The sequence below is a fragment of the Centropristis striata genome, chromosome 12, assembly GCF_030273125.1.
Source record: "Centropristis striata isolate RG_2023a ecotype Rhode Island chromosome 12, C.striata_1.0, whole genome shotgun sequence".
In the NCBI taxonomy this organism is placed as follows: Eukaryota; Metazoa; Chordata; class Actinopteri; order Perciformes; family Serranidae; genus Centropristis; species Centropristis striata.
The window spans coordinates 30,920,175-30,940,545 of NC_081528.1; the positions used below are offsets into that span (position 1 = coordinate 30,920,175).

The 20,371-nt window shown below is 37.5% G+C and overlaps 1 protein-coding gene across 2 annotated transcripts in view; it reads left to right on the forward strand.

Annotated features, from left to right (window-relative positions):
• The window catches only part of klhl4 (kelch-like family member 4), a 39,914-nt gene that overhangs the window by 16,496 nt on the left and 3,047 nt on the right, over nucleotides 1–20,371 (forward strand). For both annotated transcript variants that reach the window (XM_059346343.1, XM_059346342.1), the window contains exons 2-10: nucleotides 505–672; nucleotides 3,003–3,139; nucleotides 3,466–3,662; nucleotides 7,469–7,681; nucleotides 11,163–11,349; nucleotides 12,194–12,418; nucleotides 15,212–15,374; nucleotides 17,372–17,584; nucleotides 20,090–20,261. In XM_059346343.1, the coding sequence (XP_059202326.1) occupies nucleotides 530–672; nucleotides 3,003–3,139; nucleotides 3,466–3,662; nucleotides 7,469–7,681; nucleotides 11,163–11,349; nucleotides 12,194–12,418; nucleotides 15,212–15,374; nucleotides 17,372–17,584; nucleotides 20,090–20,261 (1,650 nt within the window). In that variant the 5' untranslated portion in view covers nucleotides 505–529. The remainder of the gene's footprint in view (nucleotides 1–504; nucleotides 673–3,002; nucleotides 3,140–3,465; nucleotides 3,663–7,468; nucleotides 7,682–11,162; nucleotides 11,350–12,193; nucleotides 12,419–15,211; nucleotides 15,375–17,371; nucleotides 17,585–20,089; nucleotides 20,262–20,371) is intronic.

Consider the following 20,371-nt stretch of genomic DNA (forward strand, 5'->3'; position numbering starts at 1 on the left):
TTCTAAAGAGCAAGTAGAGCACAACATGTAAAGATGCTACAGACAGTGGCGGTTCTACACAGGGGGGCCACTGCCCCTGTGAAGAAGCCCTTGGCCCCTGCTGTGGCCCCTGTGTCAAATTAATAATAAAATGATACATTTATAACGATGAACGACTGAACAATTCTAACCTATTTTTTGTTCAAACAATATCTCATTGTACACAAAAGGAACCCAGAATGTGTACATTGTATGATAGTCTAATTGTGCAATAAAAGCTTGTGTACATATAAAAATGTGTATCTTCCAAATATACTTCTATGAGATTTAAAAATAAATAAATACAACTAAAATAAAGGTTTTGAATGCTTAAATATCATCTTTGCCGTTTTCTAATGTGCCCCCTGATTAAACACTGGCCCCTCCTTGGCCCCCACATGGTCTAGAAGCGCCACTGGCTACAGATATACAGACAGAGTGCCTTGCTTTGGTATATTTTCATCACATCTGTCCTCTCCTCCACAGGTTGGCTTTGAGCACCTTCTCCAGAATGAATACCAACTCCTCCGATGAGTTTTTCCAGGCTACAAATCATGCAGAGCAGACTTTCCGTAAGATGGAGACCTACCTCCAGCACAAGCAGCTGTGTGATGTCCTCTTGATAGCAGGGGATCATAAGATACCGGCTCACAGGTTGGTGTTTGTGCTCCCATTCCCTGTGATTTAATTAGTTACACATGTATTGGTTTTTAGTTAAGAGATACAGAAGCTCATCTGGATGCGCTTCATTAAGTTGGGGATGTGAGCTTTGGGCTTTAATCTGGACCCCAGTTTCACGCTGAAATATATTTTGTCAGTTCCAATCCATCTGAGGAATAATAATCGAACAATCTTTGAAATGCAAAGCAAGTTTCCCCCAATTTCCAGGTGACAGGAAAGATATGCAAACTCAGTGTTCACTGGTTTGCATCTAAATAATGCACACTGCTGTGATCTAATTACCCCTGTGCCTTTCCTCATTTACACATTACACGTACGATGTGGAAGACCACTGTGATCCAATACATGAAGGTGTCAATATTTGGGCATCCAGCCCTCGGTTGAATGGCTGACTTGAACAGATCACATAACATCCCCTGAATGCAGAGAGGCTCTCTGAGTGCATGTGCTTGTGTGTCTATCCGGCGGCATATTTTGTTAGTTCATCCAGACAGAGTCATGAAACAGAAACCAGAATGCTCCACAGAGAGAGAGAGAAGTATCAGTTACTGACCTAGTTGAAATAATCAGCTCTCTGGCTGCCTGTTTCTGTGTGACTTTATATTTGCTCATAGGACACAACAAAGTACTGCAGGGACGGTGTGTAGACACAATAAATGACACGTGATGTAATACACACACACACATATATATATATGTATATGTATATATGTGAATATAATAATATAATAAGAACAAAAATGTGGAATTATGGGTTTAACCCTTAAATGGTAAGATAAGATAAGATTCTTTATTGCCATTGTACAAAAACATACAACAAAATTCAGGTGCTGTCAAAGACGGGGCTAAAATATAAAAATGAACACCTTAATTCCATTCACTCATACTCACATTCTACACATCAAAACATGTGCCAGCATTTTTTATCATACGCTCATACTCACTGCCAATGTATGCTTTAAAAATGGGATAAAAAGTGCTTATCGATATTGTTGCACATAATAAATTATTTCATTATGGTCCGACAGCCCAGCAGGCCACGCTGACTTTCTGTCTTTCAGAAACTGTAGCAGACTCAGTAAAGATATTTTTATTACCGGAAACTCAAAAGACCTCATGAATTCATTGGTATCATGTCATGGTATCTTGGAGGCTAAAAAAAGTTAAAAAGTAAGGCAAAATTTTTGCTTGGTAAAAAAAAAATGGCATGGCCACTTTCAACGAGGTCCCTTGACCTCTTACCTCAAGATATCTGAATGGAAATGTGTTCTATGGTTACCTGCAGGTGTCCCCTTTACATACATTAATTCTTTATGATAATCTTAAGCAGTCTGGGACGAAAACAATAATGTTAATGAGATCATGTTTTATATTGCTTATTTTAAGATGATATGTTGGATCATTTTTTAAATCAGTTTTCTCATGGTCAAAAATGTTCAAATTTAGCACTGTGTAACAACCCAAAAAATGTTTCAACAACTTATGAAACATAATTGAGCATGGGAAAGGCCTTTATATACAGATTTTTAGTTTTTGTTTCTGATTTATGACTACAACAACTTCACACATAGTGCTGAGCTGCATCACATATTAATCTTCAGGTTCCCAGCTTTCAGATGTATACATTTTCACTATGAGGTTTAGAGACACCAGTACGCCACAAACGAAACACTCCCTATTATGTATATATATATATATATATATATATATATATATATATATTTATATATATACACATATATGTTGCATCTCAAATGAAGCCCTATACATGCATTTTGGTCTTCTGTTCTTCTGTTTTAAGCTTTCCCATTTGCAAATGCCAAATTGGCTAAAATTCTTAAAAAGGTGGGTGTAAAAAGGGTAAACTGTTGGACTATGTCACTTGATCTCAGTTCCTTGCAGCGTCATATGATCTGTCCTTTCCTTTATGAATCAGCCACTGTGAGCTAGACAAATGAACTAACGTAATTGCAACATGAAGTATGTGGGATAATTTAATTTATCATATGACAAAGTGGAATGAGACAGAACGTGGGGGAAACAGGACGTAGCATGGCATGTAAAAGTACACAAGCAGGATAAATCACTATTAAAAACAGAACTGCATGTAATTATAAGACCGACAGAACAGTATGATACAACTGCAAATATACGCCTCTTTTCTTATGAAGCAAAGCTGAGGAGAGCCAATCCCAGGATCGATTCACTAACCACTCAAAATAATCAGCTTATGCATCTCCCGTAGACGTACAAACTCATGTGCGGTACAACAGCATTAATTCACCTCATTTTCTTTATGGCAGACTGGTCCTGAGTGCTGTGTCGGACTACTTTGCTGCTATGTTCACCAGCGATGTGAGAGAGGCCAAGCAGGAGGAGATCAAGATGGAGGGAGTCGACCCCGAGGCCCTCAGATCCCTGGTTCATTTCGCATACACCGGTGAGTGCTCGTAAAGATGTTCACTAGCTCTTGTAAGCAGTTATGAGACTTATGAAATTCAGCATGATTAAAATGGATCAATAAGGAAATTCATCACTCAGCTGACTGACTGGGCAGCATGTCAACACAATGTTGCTTTATTTTACAGCACAAATCCGCTTTGATGAGTACTGCTGTTGGGAATATTCACAGTATTTAAATTGCAAAATAACATAACGATGATCCCATTTGTTCGATTAGAATGCTTCTCCCACCACTCTGTTTTCCATCATGGCTACCTCCAGCTGTGACATAAAATATATATTTTCCTTGTCTTGACCTTGCAGGCGTCCTTGAGCTGAAAGAGGAGACCATTGAGAGTTTATTGGCGGCAGCTTGCCTTCTCCAGCTTTCACAAGTCATCCAGGTTTGCTGTAACTTCCTGATGAAACAGCTTCATCCCTCCAATTGTCTGGGAATACGCTCCTTTGCAGACGCCCAGGGCTGCGTGGACCTGCTCAATGTGGCTCATAACTACACCATGGTAGGAGGACGAATTGCGCTCGACCGCATTTACATGGCTGGGTGGGCTGGAGTATTTATCTTGTAAGAAGAGATTGAACTCCCAATGTGACTCTTCTTTGCATGAAAACAAGTGGAGCCGTGGTAATGAAAGCTGTAACAGAAACAAGAGTATTTAAGGAAGAAGTTTAATTAACACCCTATTTACTTCCACATTAAAGACAGCCCACGCTGTACTGATTCAAATTAACTCTGCTCCACATAATCTAAGATACTGACAAGATTTAATCCTCCTTTTTTCTCTCATCAGATCATCTTTGATCATAAGCGCTCCAACTGATAGATAGATGAAGGATAGATAGGCCACTTTTTTATAGCTACCAAGGTGTACCTAATAAAGTGGCGGTGTGGTCTTCTGCTGCTGTAGCTCATCTGCTTCAAGGTTGGACGTGTTGTGCGTTCAGAGATGCTCTCCTGCATACCTTGGTTGTAACGAGTGGTTATTTGAGTTACTGTTGCCATTCTATCATCTCCAACCAGTCTGGCCATTCTCCTCTGACCTCTGGCATCAACAAGGAAAACACTGCAAACTGGATATTTTCTGTTATTTCGGACCATTCTCTATAAACCCTAGAGATGGTTGTGTGTGAAAATTCCAGTGGATCAGCAGTTTGTGAAATACTCAGACCAACAACTATGCCATGTTTAACCCTTTATGGGGCAAATAGCCATATATGGTAACTTTCGTGGACGCTTTCTGTGAGGTCGTAGAACCACATGGATTTCTTCCAAACCAATTAACAAAAACCAGGATATCTATCTCAGATAGTGACACCATGGCATCTGACCAATCACTATAATAATGAAATAATAACAATAATAACTCAACTGACCTTGATTTGCAACATAAAAATGAAACATTTTGAAAAAGGCCACAGAATAACACTTGGTTGGGTTCAAATGTTCAATTTCCAATTATTTCAATGAGTGCCCTATAAAGGCTTAAAGTCAATTAAATCCCCTTTCTTCCCCGTTCTGATGCTCGCTTGGAACTTCAGCAGCTCATCTTCACCATGTCTACATGTTCAATTGCATTGAGTTGCTGCCACGTGATTGGCTGATTAAATATTTGCATTAACGAGATGTTAAACAGGTGTACCTAATAAAGTGTCCGTTGAGTTTAGATCGATAGAAAGACAGACAGACAGATGAATTGAAACATTTTACGGGATACATGATATGTATATCGGTACCAATATATATCATGTATCCCTACCAAAAATAACAAATCGGATAATGAGAGGAAAAAATAGGAAATTGACATTATTATGTATTATTTTTACAATTCAATTATAGCTGATAAATTAGCAGCTAATAATACAAAGCGAAATTGCTTTCAGTGACTTAACAAGCTCAGCAAACATACTCAGTATTTAGTATTTAATACACTGACTGGCAATGTCTCGCTTTTATAAAGAATTTTAATGACTCAAATTAAATATTTAGACATGATGACGTATGTTTTTCGATGTAATTTGCTAGTTAAAATAAATTAACATTTGAAGAGTCAGAAATGTTGTTGTTATAACAACAATGATGTCAGTTAGATTTGGAATATTAAAGGATCCTTCTTTGCTCTCTGCATTTTACCCTCAGCTGTGCATAAACTACAGGTTATGAACTTCTTTTTGAAATACGAAAAGGTGAAATTACTGATTATCTTCTTGGTATTGGCCCTGGGAAGCAGGTAATTACTGGTGTCCGTTGAAAAAAAATTGATATCATGCATCCATAATTCTTGACTGTCTTCTGTTTTGAGGTTTGTTTATTTAAATAACCTGTCATAACCTGTGAAGGAATGAACAGTCGGTGTCTTGGTTGTTTATGTCTTATAATTTCAGCAGAGGCATGTGTGACAGACACATTTGAATAGAAATTGAATAGTTTCATGCTTTCACTTTATCTAATTTGGTTATGTGGCTGTCGGTACAAGATACCGTGATGGTTCACATTGATTCCTGCACTGAAAATGCGCTTTCTGTATATTTCAGTGAGGAATATTTGCATTGGATTAAGATTCATGCACATATTTGTCAGATAACGTCTTGCTGGCCACACTGGAGTGACAGCATGAGGCAGGCGTTATCTCCTAGAGGACATCTGCTCAGCCTGTTTACATAGGCCCCTTCCAGGACCAGGAGGTTAATCTAATCATCAAACTGCACAAGAGGGCCAACTTCCTGTTCAATCACTTCTGTAATGAGCAGCTAGAGCTGTGGGCTTCCTGGAAGTCTGTCCTGTGGGCTGTGAGTGGAGCGAGTTGTGTTTTGATAAGCTTGTTTTTGCTGGTTGAGCGTGGCTGCGGAGATCCGCCTCTGACATCCTCTTCCTTTGTGAAAGGGTTGCCCCTTTTGTGTCGCAGTAGATAAAATGTATTGTGTCACTGCATTTGATGTTTTTCTTTCCAGCAGTTAAACTATATTTCAGTTGTATATCTCAATAAATACTACATCATTTGTATTTTATGAATGAATCCCAATTTAGAAAAATAAAGCGTAGCAATCTGTCTTCACCAGCCTGTGCAAATTGCATAGTAATCAAAATGTTCTAGAAAAGTAATTCTGCCAGTCTTGCTCCCATTAAACAGAAAACACTGTTATTACACAATTACTCTTTTGCAGTAGTTAAATCAATTAGTATCCTCTCCCGCTGATCTTGTTTTCCAAGCAGTTTACCCACCAATGAGTTTGCCAGCATCTGAAAACACATCCTTTTAAATGTTTATAGAAACAAGCTCAGTTGAGCTTTCAATTTTGTTGTCAGCTGTTCGGGACTGGTAATTACAAATAATTGGTCTAAAGCAACGTCAAAGAGTTGGATGGCATTTCTGCCTCAGTCTTGCCACAACAGATCGATAGATGTCCCTCATTTCATTAAGGCTGTCCGTGTTAAGCTCTTAAAACCGTCTCTCACAATAGATCTGACCGAGACGCTGTAATTTGTTGCACGTTGATGATCAATAGCGTGCTTGTTTCGTGTAATTGTTGAGCATCCAGTTCAAGTTATTCAGGCAGCTTAATAATTAATGTTCAGCTGCCTCGTTCAAAAAGGAATCAGGGTGTGATTATGGCCAAGAACTGCTCTTGTGTGTTTCATCTGTTTTAATGTTGGATATGACATACAGTTGAGGCTTAAAGGCGGGAGGGTGTTTTATATAGCATCTCTAATGGAAGTGCTCAGAGAAAACGTCCTTGAAGAGGTAGCCATGCAGCGCTGTAATATGGCCTGGGCTTCTGGCCAGTAAATGGAAGATCAATCTTAAGAAAGGCAATAGAGAAGAGCTTCAAACAAACTGCACAGTGGACACGACATTGGTGTGCAGAGTCTTTCTGTTTCTCATTAAAAGGCTTATAATGGTTTAAGGGTGTCATGTACGATCAGCAGCAAAAATGTTGTGTGAGCTTACGAAAAAGCTTTTATTTTGGAGATGCTTTCTGCCAGATTGATTTGTAGCCTGCTGCTGAGTGGATCATTTTGTTTAGTGAGCTAAGTAAAACAGATGACGGTTTCATCTGTTCATTCAAAATTGTTGAGAAATGGTGAGTATTTCACAGTGGTTAGCAGTCATGTAAGAAATTGTCAAAAGAGACTTTTAAATTTGCATTCTCTATCTATTCTTCATTTTTTTCTTCACCTCTCTGTCCTTGTACCAGTTGTTTCTCTTAGTTATAGAAAACACACACACAGACACGCAGCCCTGCACCGAGCGTACTCCTCAGCTAATGACTGATGATTATCTGCCTCCTCCACGTCTCCTCTGTCTTCCAGGAACACTTCCTGGAGGTCATTCAGAACCAGGAGTTCCTGCTGCTCCCCACGGCTGAGATTGTTAAGCTGCTCTCCAGCGACGACATCAACGTCCCAGATGAGGAGACCATCTTCCAGGCTTTGATGATGTGGGTGCGCTACGACGTCCAGCATCGACAGCAGGACCTCGGGGTGCTCCTTGCCTTCATCCGCCTGCCTCTTCTTCCTCCACAGGTGAGGAAGTGTGTAAAGGGTCTAGAGGAAGTGCTATGATCAGGATCATATAATGTGCTTTTGCTTGTTTGTAGTTGAGTACTAAGCTGCCACAGCACCTCCTGCTGTGGCAGCTTAGTGTGACAGGAGGACTTTGACCTTCGCTGTCCAGGGTGCAATATCCTGTATTTGTAATATCAATTTCATGCCTCTGTACCAGCAACACATGTGGCCAAAGGCATTATTTCTTCCTCCATGTGTCTGTCCATCCGTCCCATTTCCATGAATACAATATCTCAGGAACGCTCAGAGCAAATTTCTTCAAATTCATCCTCTTGCACTCATTGATGAGCTGATTTTGAGAAGATTTTGGTGGTCAAAGGTCAGAGGTCAGGTCCACTGTGACCTCACATCCATCCCATTTTCTTAAATATGATAGCTCAGGAACACCTTGATGGAATTTCTTTAAATTTGGCACAAAAACGTCCACTTGGACTCAAGTATTCCGACTGGAGTAATAGTAAAGGTCACTGTGGCCTCATAAAATAATTATAATAATAATTACAGTTAATCATGACAACATTTCCATCAAATGTCTAATAGCATACAATGAAGAAGTGATAACATGTCTAAAGGTCAGCTTCACTGTAACATCAACATGTCCTGCAAAAACACTTTCCTGGCCGTATTCAACCCCATAACTCAGGGTCAGACGGGGAGATTGTGACCGTATTTCACATTTGGTCGGATCCTGGATTGATGACACTAATCTCTGGTGCTCACCTTGAAACTTTGGTGTTTGTATAGATCCTCTGTGATGTGGTTTGAAGAAGAGTGGGGTGTGAAGCATCCATGTTTTAGAATTTATAGCTTTTTACAGCAACATCCATATTTTAAGCATCTTCCACTGTCATGGCTTCATACTGGATGAGTCTGGACATAGACTGTATGAACAGGACTGGACAGACATGGATTTAAACTGCAAACTGTCTAGTTGGCAGAGGCTTACAACTAAGAGATGGTAATAATAATTTTTTTTTTTTTTTATATACACGGTCGTCCATAAAGTTGGAATAATTTCGTCTTCAGACACAATCCTCTGCTAATTGTGGTTTCATTTTCATTGTGATATATTTGGAAGAGATTAATTAATAAAGTTTTGAGAGGATATACGCTTTATCTGTCAAGAATATATCACATTGTCACAATCATTTCATGGAAAAAGGTAAAAAAAAAAATTTTATTCCAACTTTATGGGTGACCATATATAAATTTATATGGTATCTCAGTGGTTTTGTTCATAAAATATATTGTATGATATAAAATATATATTATGAAAGATATTGGAAAAAAAGGCCCATAATATTTTTCCAGGGCCTAACATGAAATATTGTTTTTTTATGATTAGGACTATATCAAATATGAAACATAAATGTTGTAATTTGATGCATTGTACCAGAGTTAAATGTCTTGTTTTGTCGAAGATTTTCAGTTTACTATCATACAAGAGTAAGGAAAGCACCGAATCCTCACAGTTTAGATCCTGGGAATTTTAGCTTGAAGGTTGATCTAGTAATTGATAAATCAACTACATATTTCAGGTTTAAGGATTAGTACCACTAGAAGAGAACCCCCCAGTTCACCCTCAGTCTTCTAACTGACCACTGGAAGCCAGTGAACTACTGCTTTGTCAATAATCGCTTTGTTTATGTCGGTGGCTGAAGAAAAAAACAATCTCCCCTCTCAATGATAAATCAAACTGACATCATGACAGCTCCACATGAGTTTTTATATGCAATGACAGGCTATAAATAGCTTGCTTATACTTGAATCATTGTTGTTTTAAACGCTGCAGCTCATGTTTTATGAATGCTGTATTTCTGAGAGGAAGCATTGTTTTACAACTGTGTCATGTCTGTCTCATTTACATAACATCAAACCCAGATAAGACATTTTTGGCAGATCTGGAGTGTGGAAATATCTCCCTTTTTAAATGATGACAGCTTTATTTTTACTGACAGATTTTCAAAACTAATTATGCACATGTGAATTATTTTTTGACTTCATATTGAGTGAATAGATGCAGGAAAAAAACAACAAACAACCCACAGAATGTTGTCGAGTGCAAACAAAAATGAAGTGAAAAAGAAATATTTGGAAACTGTGATCTAATACATAAGTTATCTCATTCATTGGTTTGGGAAATATTTTTGGCTGCGAGGCAAATAAACGACCGAAATTAATCATTATATTTGTCAGGACTGGTAAAGTATTTAGTAAAATCTGAAAAGATGAGCAGAGTAGTGCCACTGACATTACCTGCAGGCATTACAAGATCAATAGTTATATACAAATCCTTCATTCAAGGAAATGAAATGTGTGATGAAATATTCAATAAAACCACATAAAAATGTTCTCTCTCAAAAGCAACTGCTTTAATCTACACTGTGGGCTCAATATTTTATAAAGGTAAGACGTTTAAGACTCGATGGAATGTATTTCCCTAAAGACACGGAAAATTTAGCAGATATTTTACAGACAGGATTCAACATATGACTACTGTGGCTGCAGATGGTTTTAAAATGTTGATATCCTGCATTTAACATAAACCATATGAAGTAATAGTAACATTTTGATATTACTACATCTTAAGATTTGTTTACGTACAATAGTCTTTATGTTACATGACTTTATCTGTCATTTAGAAGTCTTCAAAGGTGAATTATATGAACCATAAATATGTTGCACTTGTTGTCATCATTTCATTTGAAGTACCTTCTTATGATGTAGACCAGCCATTCTCAACCTTGGGGTCCCGACCCCAATTGGGGTCGCGAGATGATTTCTGGGGGTCGCCAAATCATTTTGGAAGTCAGCTCAGTCTCCACTGTGTTAAAGTGTTCATGTGTTAATGTGTTTTAGTCTTTTTGGTCATTAAATGTCTTTTTTTTGGGTCATTTTGTGGGGTTTTTTTCATTTTGTGGTCAATTTGTGTCTTTTTTGGTCATTTTGTTTCCTTGTTTTGGTCAATTTGAGTCCTTTTTTGCTTAATTTTATGTAATTTTTTGGTCATTTTGTGTCTTTTTTTTTTATCATTTTGTGGTCAATTTGATTCTTTTTTGGGTAATTTTGTGTCTTTTCTGACAAATCCCAAAGTAGCAAGTTATTATTTTACAAGGAGTCTCTGGCTTGAAGCTGACTGTTACACACTAAGGAGGTCAGAATGGACCTTTAAACTTATAGCAAAGTATTTAGATTAAAAGTAACAATCAAATATAAAAAATATATATATAACTGCTCAGACAGAGAGATGTTTTAGTTGTTGTCTGCTTCATTATTTGTCCAAAATTCGTCGTATCAACTCAAGTTTGTATGATCTGAACTGTGTGTGTGAGATTCTGTTCAGTGAGTGGGGGCAACATGCATGTTAAATTGGGGGTCGCGACTCAAAAAGGTTGAGAACTACTGATATAGACTGTTAATGTGATTCTTTTAAATGCAGCTCCTTGCAGATCTGGAAAACAACAAGATGTTCTCAGATGATCTGGAATGCCAAAAGCTGCTGATGGAGGCCATGAAGTACCATCTTCTGCCCGAGAGACGCCCCATGTTTCAGAGCCCGAGAACCAAACCTAGAAAGTCCACAGTGGGTGCACTTTATGCTGTAGGAGGGATGGATGCGACAAAAGGTATGGTCCTTACGCAGTATTATCAATATACGGATGTAACGATACACTCAATTCATGATCAATGTGATGTTCAATACAGGGTTAACAATATGATTTTCTCACGGTTTTGAATGAACTTACAGACAAATGACAGAATTATATTATAGTCAAATTGTGACTGAGAAGGATTGCTTTAATTATTTCTCAGACAAAAAACACAACATTTCTGGAGTAGGATGTAACAATTCAATGAATGCATATTTTTTAAATAAAAAATACCCACATTTATATCGATTTTTAACTGTGAGGGAAATAATTATTTGATCCCATGCCGGTTTTCCAATTTTTGCTAAATTTTCCCACTGACAAATAAATAAATTGTCTATAATTGTGATGAAACGTTTTAACAGTGAGTGAAAGAATATGCAAATACATTTATAACTTTTATATAATGTGATTTTCTGGATATTTTTTTTATATTCTGTCTCATACTGTTAAAATTAACCTACCATTAAAATTATAGACTGTTCATTTATTTCAATGTATTTGGGAATATGTGGGAATATGGAAGGGTAGAGAGGGGGGGCTGTCTGTGAATGTCTGTGAATAGCTGGACAAGTATGTTTTATTTTGTCTTGTATTATGTTAGAACTCTATTTGCCTTTATTTATTCATTTTTAATTTATAAGCACCAAGAGGACTGCCATCCAATTTCGTTGTATTTTTGTGCAATGACAATAAAGAATTCTATTCTATTCTATTCTATTTGTCAGTGGGAAAATTTAGCAAAAATCACAAAATCTGCAGGGGATCAAATAATTTTTTCCCTCACTGTATCTAAAGTGTAATGTGTCTGTGGTTTTAGGCTCCACCACCATAGAGAAGTACGACCTTCGGACCAACACATGGGTGCAGGTCGGGGTCATGAACGGACGCCGGCTGCAGTTCGGTGTCGCGGTAATCGACAACAAGCTGTATGTGGTCGGAGGAAGGGATGGACTCAAGACGTCCAACATGGTGGAGTGCTACAATCCGATCAATAAAGTGTGGTCCACCATGCCCCCCATGTCCACACACAGACATGGACTTGGTGAGTTTGTCTTGTGAGGCTAATGTAGCTCTACTTATTAAATTAAAATGATAGTCAGTTAAAAACTGACAGATAATCTAATAATTAAAACATTATTATCAACATTAAAACATCCTTTTGTTTCTGCTGTTCCAAAATATATTGGCACTTCTTAAATTCATCAACATTGTTAAAACTTACAAGGAAATATGTGACCTGCTCCGGAGTCACATTGACCCAGAAACACATTTTGAGATTTTGATGTGTCTGTAAAGAGGAGACTCTTAGTTTCATGTCAATACCAACATTATGTTTCTACGCCAAATATTCCATGAGATATGCTCATCCAAAGTTCGACTGTTATCAGTTAGTTTTGAGAAAAAGGACTTTAAAGAAAATAATACAGATTCCGCCATGTTTCATGTTTTCACACATTTATCAGGACTAGACTCCAGAGATTAAAAACTATACTTACTTATTTGAATTTCATGTTAATGGTAACATAGTCTTAAAGCTGAGACTTTATTTATTCAGAAACGCATAAAACCCTAAAACAGCCCAAAATCACTTTTTTCATGTTTAAATGTGTTTTTACAAGAACGGGCGGCTGCGACTTCCGACTTATTTTGATGGAACGCGTCACATATGGACAGCATGGCTGCAACTAATGATCGGTTAAGCTTCATTGTTTTCTCAATTAACCATTTGAGACTTACAGGATTGGAGCAACTTTAGTGGACATTGTTGTCTTTAATAAGTTGTAGCAAGCTCTCTGTCAAAGCTAGAATTATATTAGCATCATATTAAACTAGAAAACCTAAAATATCTATTGGTACCAAGCCTGAAAAACTGACATGGCAATATTTTTAAGGGTCATTTGACCTCTGACTTCAAGTTATCTGAATGAAAGCGGATACCCAAAAGTCTCCCCTTTACAGACATGCCCACTTTATGATAATCTGCAGATTCAAGCAGAAAACATGCAGTTTTTTGCATGCTGTAAAAATGAGTTATTTTTGCCTATTATATTTGAATATTCCTGCATGCTGGGGTCCCTAAACAATCTTTGAATGCCATACATTGGTATTACTGGAAAGCTGAGACTCTTCTGGATTCAGTGAGCCCAATTTCATTCATGTGTTATGATGTTAGTAGCCTTATTATTGTAGTGATCACATTTTTTAAAATTGGGGTATTAAAAGTTTTTATGCCAAATCACAGCATGAATTATCATACAGTGTTCTTTACGGTTTTAATGTGGTATATGGGAGGGATTTCTGACCATTTTTCATGAATTTTCAAGTGGAAAAGCCCAAAAATTGCTGCAGCAACTGATTAAGCATGTTAATGCCCATCATATACTTCTATCTTCTCAGCCCTTGTGCACTTTAAACTTTCAGAATTTTAATAGGCTGCATGAACTACATCTTAAATTAATCCTCAAGTTCCCAGTTTTCAGATGATGCATCACTTCTATGCGGTATCTACTATTGACTCATACAAAAGGCAGAATTGGGTCTCGAACAATTCTCAGAGCCCAACCTGATGGATTTACATAACTTGTTTTCTGTCCCGCAGTCTAAAACCCAAAGATATTTAATTAATTAATTAATTTTTATTTTATTAAGCCTATCTTCCTGATATTTAAGTTAAATCACTTCTAACTTTATTATTGTTATTCCACTGGATGCTGACAATAAAACGCATGCAGTTCACTCAGCTATTTCGAGGTATGGAGTATTAGCTCAGTCAGCCTACCTGGTGTTATGAAACACGAAAAGCTGCAGGATGCCTGCTCAGGAGGGTCACAGCTGGTGTGCTGTAAAGAAAAAAAAAAAAAAAATCATACATTTCTTTTTGAGATAGACCTTTGATATTTTCTCATTCCCCTATCAAAGCTTGGCAGGCTGTGCTGGCCCTGCTCTTCCTTACCCTTCCCTGCCCAATAAATCTCATATCAGAAGCGTTTTGATTCACAGTTGAAACAGGTCTGGGTAACAGAACAGGGAGATCTTGTCAAAGCATTCAGCATGCTCACCCAGTGTGGTCGGAGGTATCAGTCAGCCCAGGAGATCACACTGTACAGATTACCTGTGTTGTCTTTGATCTTTCCCGCAGCAAATATCTCTCCCTGCTTTGCTTGTGGCGTGCATATTTAAAAACGGAATATATTTGAGCTTAGTGTCTACCAACATCCCTGCCCGACCATTTCCTGCTGTGTGCATTATGGGTAAAGACAGGAAAAAGTATTTCTTCTTTATTCCAAAGCCACCAGTCGGTAATAAAAAAGGAAGTCTCTCTACGAGAATTGTTTCTGTCTGACAGTGTTTATGTCATTCGTGGTCTCTGAATGCGGTTCTGCCCTCATGTTCCCTCCAAATAATTGAACTCTCACCAAAGGAAATAAGGCTGGTAATATAAAAATCCATTGTGTTAAAACATCCTCGACAATGTTGCTGGAGAAAACTGCTTCACTCTGTGACTTGGGAATGAGGAATAACAATGCAGTTTTATAGTCTTCCTGTTTTCTGAATAGGTTTGGTCAGCTGCATGACTCACTCTGCCCACTTCTAAAATGAGAAACGTACGTACAGCTCTCTCTAAGAACTGCAGGAAGAAAACAAGTCGTTTGGATTTGGAAAAAGTAATTTAATTCCATTAATCATACACTATAACCATATTAATGTATCAGAATGAAACACAAGTACTTAGAAGTATCACGAGTCATCTATTGGCACTCTTCTTATACTCAATCACAGAGCAAAACAGGAGGCTTTCTTTAGTAAAAAGTATCTATTGTTTTTATTTTTGCAGGTATTGCTGTGCTGGAGGGCCCCATGTATGCTGTGGGAGGCCATGACGGCTGGAGCTACCTCAACACAGTGGAACGATGGGACCCGCAGGCCAGACAGTGGAACTACGTGGCCAGTATGTCGACACCACGGAGCACCATGGGAGTCACCGCTCTCAATGGAAAGTAAGTTGCTTTATCGAACCTACAGACCCAGTGACATTTTAATGCTTAAAATATGCAACCGTACACTTTGAGGCAAAGAATATTGTTGTCTGTCTGCTGCTTTTAAATATCATGGGGCCTGAGGTCGAGGTAACTGGCATCTGTTAAGCCACGGTAGACTGAGTAGTCAGAGGAGTCTGTGCAATTTATTGTGAAAAAGGAATGCCAGTGTTAGTGCATGCTTTTGAAAGGGCCCTGTCTGCCTTAAATATAGGTTTGCTTTTTAACCCCACACCTGCCCACAGGTTTGAAAGACATGTTTTCCTTCAGTAAAAATAAAAAACTACACCATTCATCATAGCCAGAAACCGGATTTTCAAATTTCTGACAGTCCTTGATCAAAGCATGTGTGACGAATAAGGAATAGATATCCAAATCTGAGCTTTAAATATTGATATTTCGATACAAAAAACTTTATTCTATATATCTTGTTTAAAATGTTGCCAAATTGAAAAACATTTGCATTAACCAGATCCTTTAAAAAAAGTGAAATTCTGCACTCCACTGCAACACTGGTAAGCCATGATTGACTCTGCTGGGACCAACAGTCACATGACAAGAATTCAACAAAAATTTAACTGAACTGCAGGCTGTTTACACAGAGCAGAGAGGAGGGGACAAGAGAGGTTGTGAAAAAATGCTCAAATAGTTCAAAATGTACAGCAGGTGGAGCCCTTGATTTTTCCCAATATTGGTAAAACTTCTGGGCACTTATTTTTATTTTTTTGTCTTGACCGATTGCATTTTTCCATTTTTTTGTAAAATAAGTAATGCAGCATGATCATCTGATCCACCAGGCTTTATCATAGCTATGGTGGTGGAAGTATCAATGAGTTTAACCTGATCAAAGTGATAACCACACACTTAGATCTCTTAACTGCAAAGATCTACTGTAAGTGTTGAAAACTTCCATATTATAGTGTTATAATGACCATACAGTTGGATTTTTGTGCATATCTTATCCAGCCTGTTAAAAATTATAGACTTGAAATTTAAGTATGAGCAGCATGTCTGCTTTTAATAACATAAGCCATCTGCTCCCATGCAAAAGTAATGTGACTTTGACAAAAACCTAAACTAGAGATTATGCTTATGTCCACCATAAAATGTTATGAGAGTTGAATTGCAGACTGTACTGAAATGTAGAAAAACAGAATGAAAAATTCTACATTTTGCTTTGGAAAGTGGTCATCAGTAAGGGAACACTAACTCTAACTTGAAAGAGAGAATTCAATAACACAGGCGTGGTTATGTAACTCACAGTGCACTGGTCCATGAGAAGCTGAAGTGCAGCATTAGTGCAGTAATAGTTTGACAACATTACACTTCTTGGATGCCGAATGGACCTCTGTGGTCTGTGTGAGATAAACTACAACGTGGCTGCAGCAGTCAGCAGCTCATAGCAAGAGGCAGTTTCTATCAGTGTGGTAATTTATACACTATATTCTCAACTCTATAAAAGCAAAACACTTTGTGTATTTGTATGTATTAAATGCCTAACAACATTATCTGAAAGTAAATTAAGCAAAGAACAGGCTGACACTCAGCCTCATTTAAATGTGTTTGTGTGCCGAAGGAGGAAAGAGGCTGCTGCTCAGCTACATCCAGTATTCAGTGTTAAAGTCGATGCTGAGTTATTTCTGCAACTAGGTCAAAAATAGACAACAAGGAAACTGTTTCCCTAGCCTCTACTTTCTTGCTGTCGGGCCTGTGAGCTACAAGCACTTAAAACACTGATGTGATCTTTCAGGGAGGGAACACTCTCAAGGAAAGGTCCTTTGAAAAACGCTATCCACTGCTCGCTGCTGTATCTTACAAAATCTGTCACATTACCACTGTTCTGTCATCATTTTTACAAACATCTGACAGCTGATGTTAGCTGCTCCCACCAGATCCACAAGTACTGTATGTACATGTCAAATTTTTTGAGATTTCTGTCTGTTTAATATCTTTCTCAGATTGTTTGCAGTCGGCGGACGAGACGGCAGCTCGTGCCTGAGGTCGATGGAGTGCTTCGATCCGCACACCAACAAGTGGAGCATGTGTGCTCCTATGGCCAAGAGGAGAGGAGGCGTCGGCGTGGCAACATACAACAACTTCCTGTATGCCGTAGGCGGACACGACGCCCCCGCCTCCAACCACTGTTCTAGACTCTCCGATTGTGTTGAAAGGTCGGTAAACGCTTCTTCTCTGGAAACAACACACCAATAAAAAAGAATGTTTCGTAAGAGGTTTTGGATCGCAGTTGGAGTGGGAGCGAACGAGGCTGTAAGAACAAAAGAGAACAGATCCCCACCCTGTTCCTGCATTTTGAGACATGTCTGCATGATACTGGTGTGATACTTAACTGAAGAGATCATAGTTTCCACACATGGGTTTATCTTATAGTGTCTGGCACCATCTGGTGGCTGTTGTATCTTCCTGAATCTGAAGCTGATGCAACTCGCAGTACAGCACCTTCAGCAGAGCTAAAAAATACTCTTCCCCATTTTTCATAAAATCATACACAAATTATTATTTGTATATTTAAAGAAAAATTGTGCTGACTAAACCTTCCAATGAGAGAGACTGGTGTAAAACCTGGTCCAAATTATTAGAATTAAACAAACATTTGTGTCTCAAGAAAATCGAAATACCTATATTTTCAGCCAACACCCACCAATGATACATCTCAAAAAATTAGAATATCATAGAAAAGTTTATTTATGTCAGTTATTAAATTTATGATGTGGAAATAACGTATTATATAGATCCATTACACACAGAATTAAACATTTCATGTCTTAATTTAGTTTAGTTTCTTCTAATTATAATGATTATGGCTTACATTTAATGAAGACCTAAAATTCAGTGTCTCAAATTAATGTTAATATTACTAAAGACCAATTTAATGTATTTAATGTATGTCCATCTATATGACTCAATACTTGGTTGGGGCTGTTTGACTTGAACTACTGGAAATGGACTTTTCCATCATATTCTAATGTATGGAGATGCTCGTGTATACATTACTATGACTCCAGACAGACTGATGACCCTATAGGCTTCACTTTACCTTAAACCTGTGCTTTAAAGAAAATCCTAATACAGAGCTATGTTGAAATGGAATAAATTACCACTAAATTTAATCGAATTTAGCAGTAGGATCAGTTTAGAAAAAGAAATTACCAACAGCAATTATTTAAAAAGAAATCAGTTTAGGCTGCACATGATATTATGTATATGAAGGTTGATTATATTTGTGCAGTGCTACTTAATTAATTAAATCAATTAGTTAATTTGTTGATTGTCAATAATGGCAGGAGTTAATAGACATTTATATTTGTTTACATATCATATTCTTCATACTTGTAGCATTCCTGCAAAATGTATGTTTTATAGTGGATAACTTATTATTTTAGAATTAAATGAAGAATAAGGTTAACAAGTAAATAAAATTATATTGAAGTTGGAAAGAGAAGAAAGGGAGGAGAGAGAAGAAAATAATAAATAAATACAAATAAATGTAAAAAATGAATCTCATAAATACTGCCTACGGATATCTACATTTACATTAATTTTGTGGAACCCAGAAGGAATAGTTGTTGCTGCAGTGAAAACAAATGGGTGTCCTAAATAAAATACAAATAAAAACTATTAGTAATAAAAACATTTTTTTTTAAATAGTCTCTTATTATTGTAACTGTATTGTAGGTGCTACTAATGTAACTAAAATGAGGATATAGTTGATTAATTGTAGCTATTTTTGCAGGATGGAAACATATTTGCTTCATATTTTCCACCATATGATGTTTTATTTACTTTGCCAAACGTTCTAAAATAACAGATGGTTAATGTAAACAAATATCATCTTTACATGTCTGATTTCTATATATATATATCACATGTTATTTTCAATGTGACAGCAGTTTAGTGATCATTAATCAATCATTAATGATTTTATAGTGGATTATCCTCCTTTAATGTAGGTTTCAAGATCAGACCGTGTATTTAAGTGCATGTATTTGAAGTGCTTTACACACTTTAAGCAATGTGAAATAATTTGCAGTACATCAGTTCCTTCTCAGCCACATATTAGTGAGATGACGGCTTTTTCACTTATCATTATACAGTGATATTGATACTTACTGGTAGTTGATTATACACTTCACAGTTTCCTGAGTGCAGATTACATCAGTATTTAAATTATTTCACCTAAAACTTGTCAAAAACTGCATGAGGCATCTTTACGATTCATACCAAGTCACAGCTAGACATGCTGAACATTTAAATGACTTACTTAAATTACTCTGAAATGGCTGAAAGTCCTGTAATTCATATAATGCGTGCTTCATTTTCCCCATCTTGGCAATGAAAAAAAAAACAAATTCTGCAACTTCTGGCTTTGCTGATGAGTCCAGCTCTCTGTGGACCCAGCGGCCGCCAGCTGCCGTCCAAGAGACAGTTTTTGCGTTTTAAGTTTCAATCTGGCTCTCTGTGTGTGCTGAAAGCAGCAGCCACAAGTGACCGTTCAGACATCTGTGATTAAAGAGCGGGGTATAAAGATGGCTCAGTTAGTGGGGATGGGACGCTGATTTCCTCTTGAGATTCATGCTGATTGGAGGAATTATTTCTTTTTACTTCATACCACATAACATAAACATAATGCAAAAACAACCCAAATATTGCTATTACAGGTATGATCCAAAGACGGACACGTGGACCACTGTGTCCTCGCTCAGTGTTCCCCGGGACGCAGTGGGTGTCTGCCTGCTGGGTGACAGACTCTATGCTGTGGGTGGATACGATGGCCAGTCATATCTGAACACCGTCGAGTCCTATGATGCACAGAACAATGAGTGGACCGAGGTAATTTCATTTGATTTTGATTTGATTTAAGTTTATTTCGAATATGAAAACAAATAATAATAAATAAAAAAAAGAGTCAGACAAAACATTTAACATGACAGAATACATAT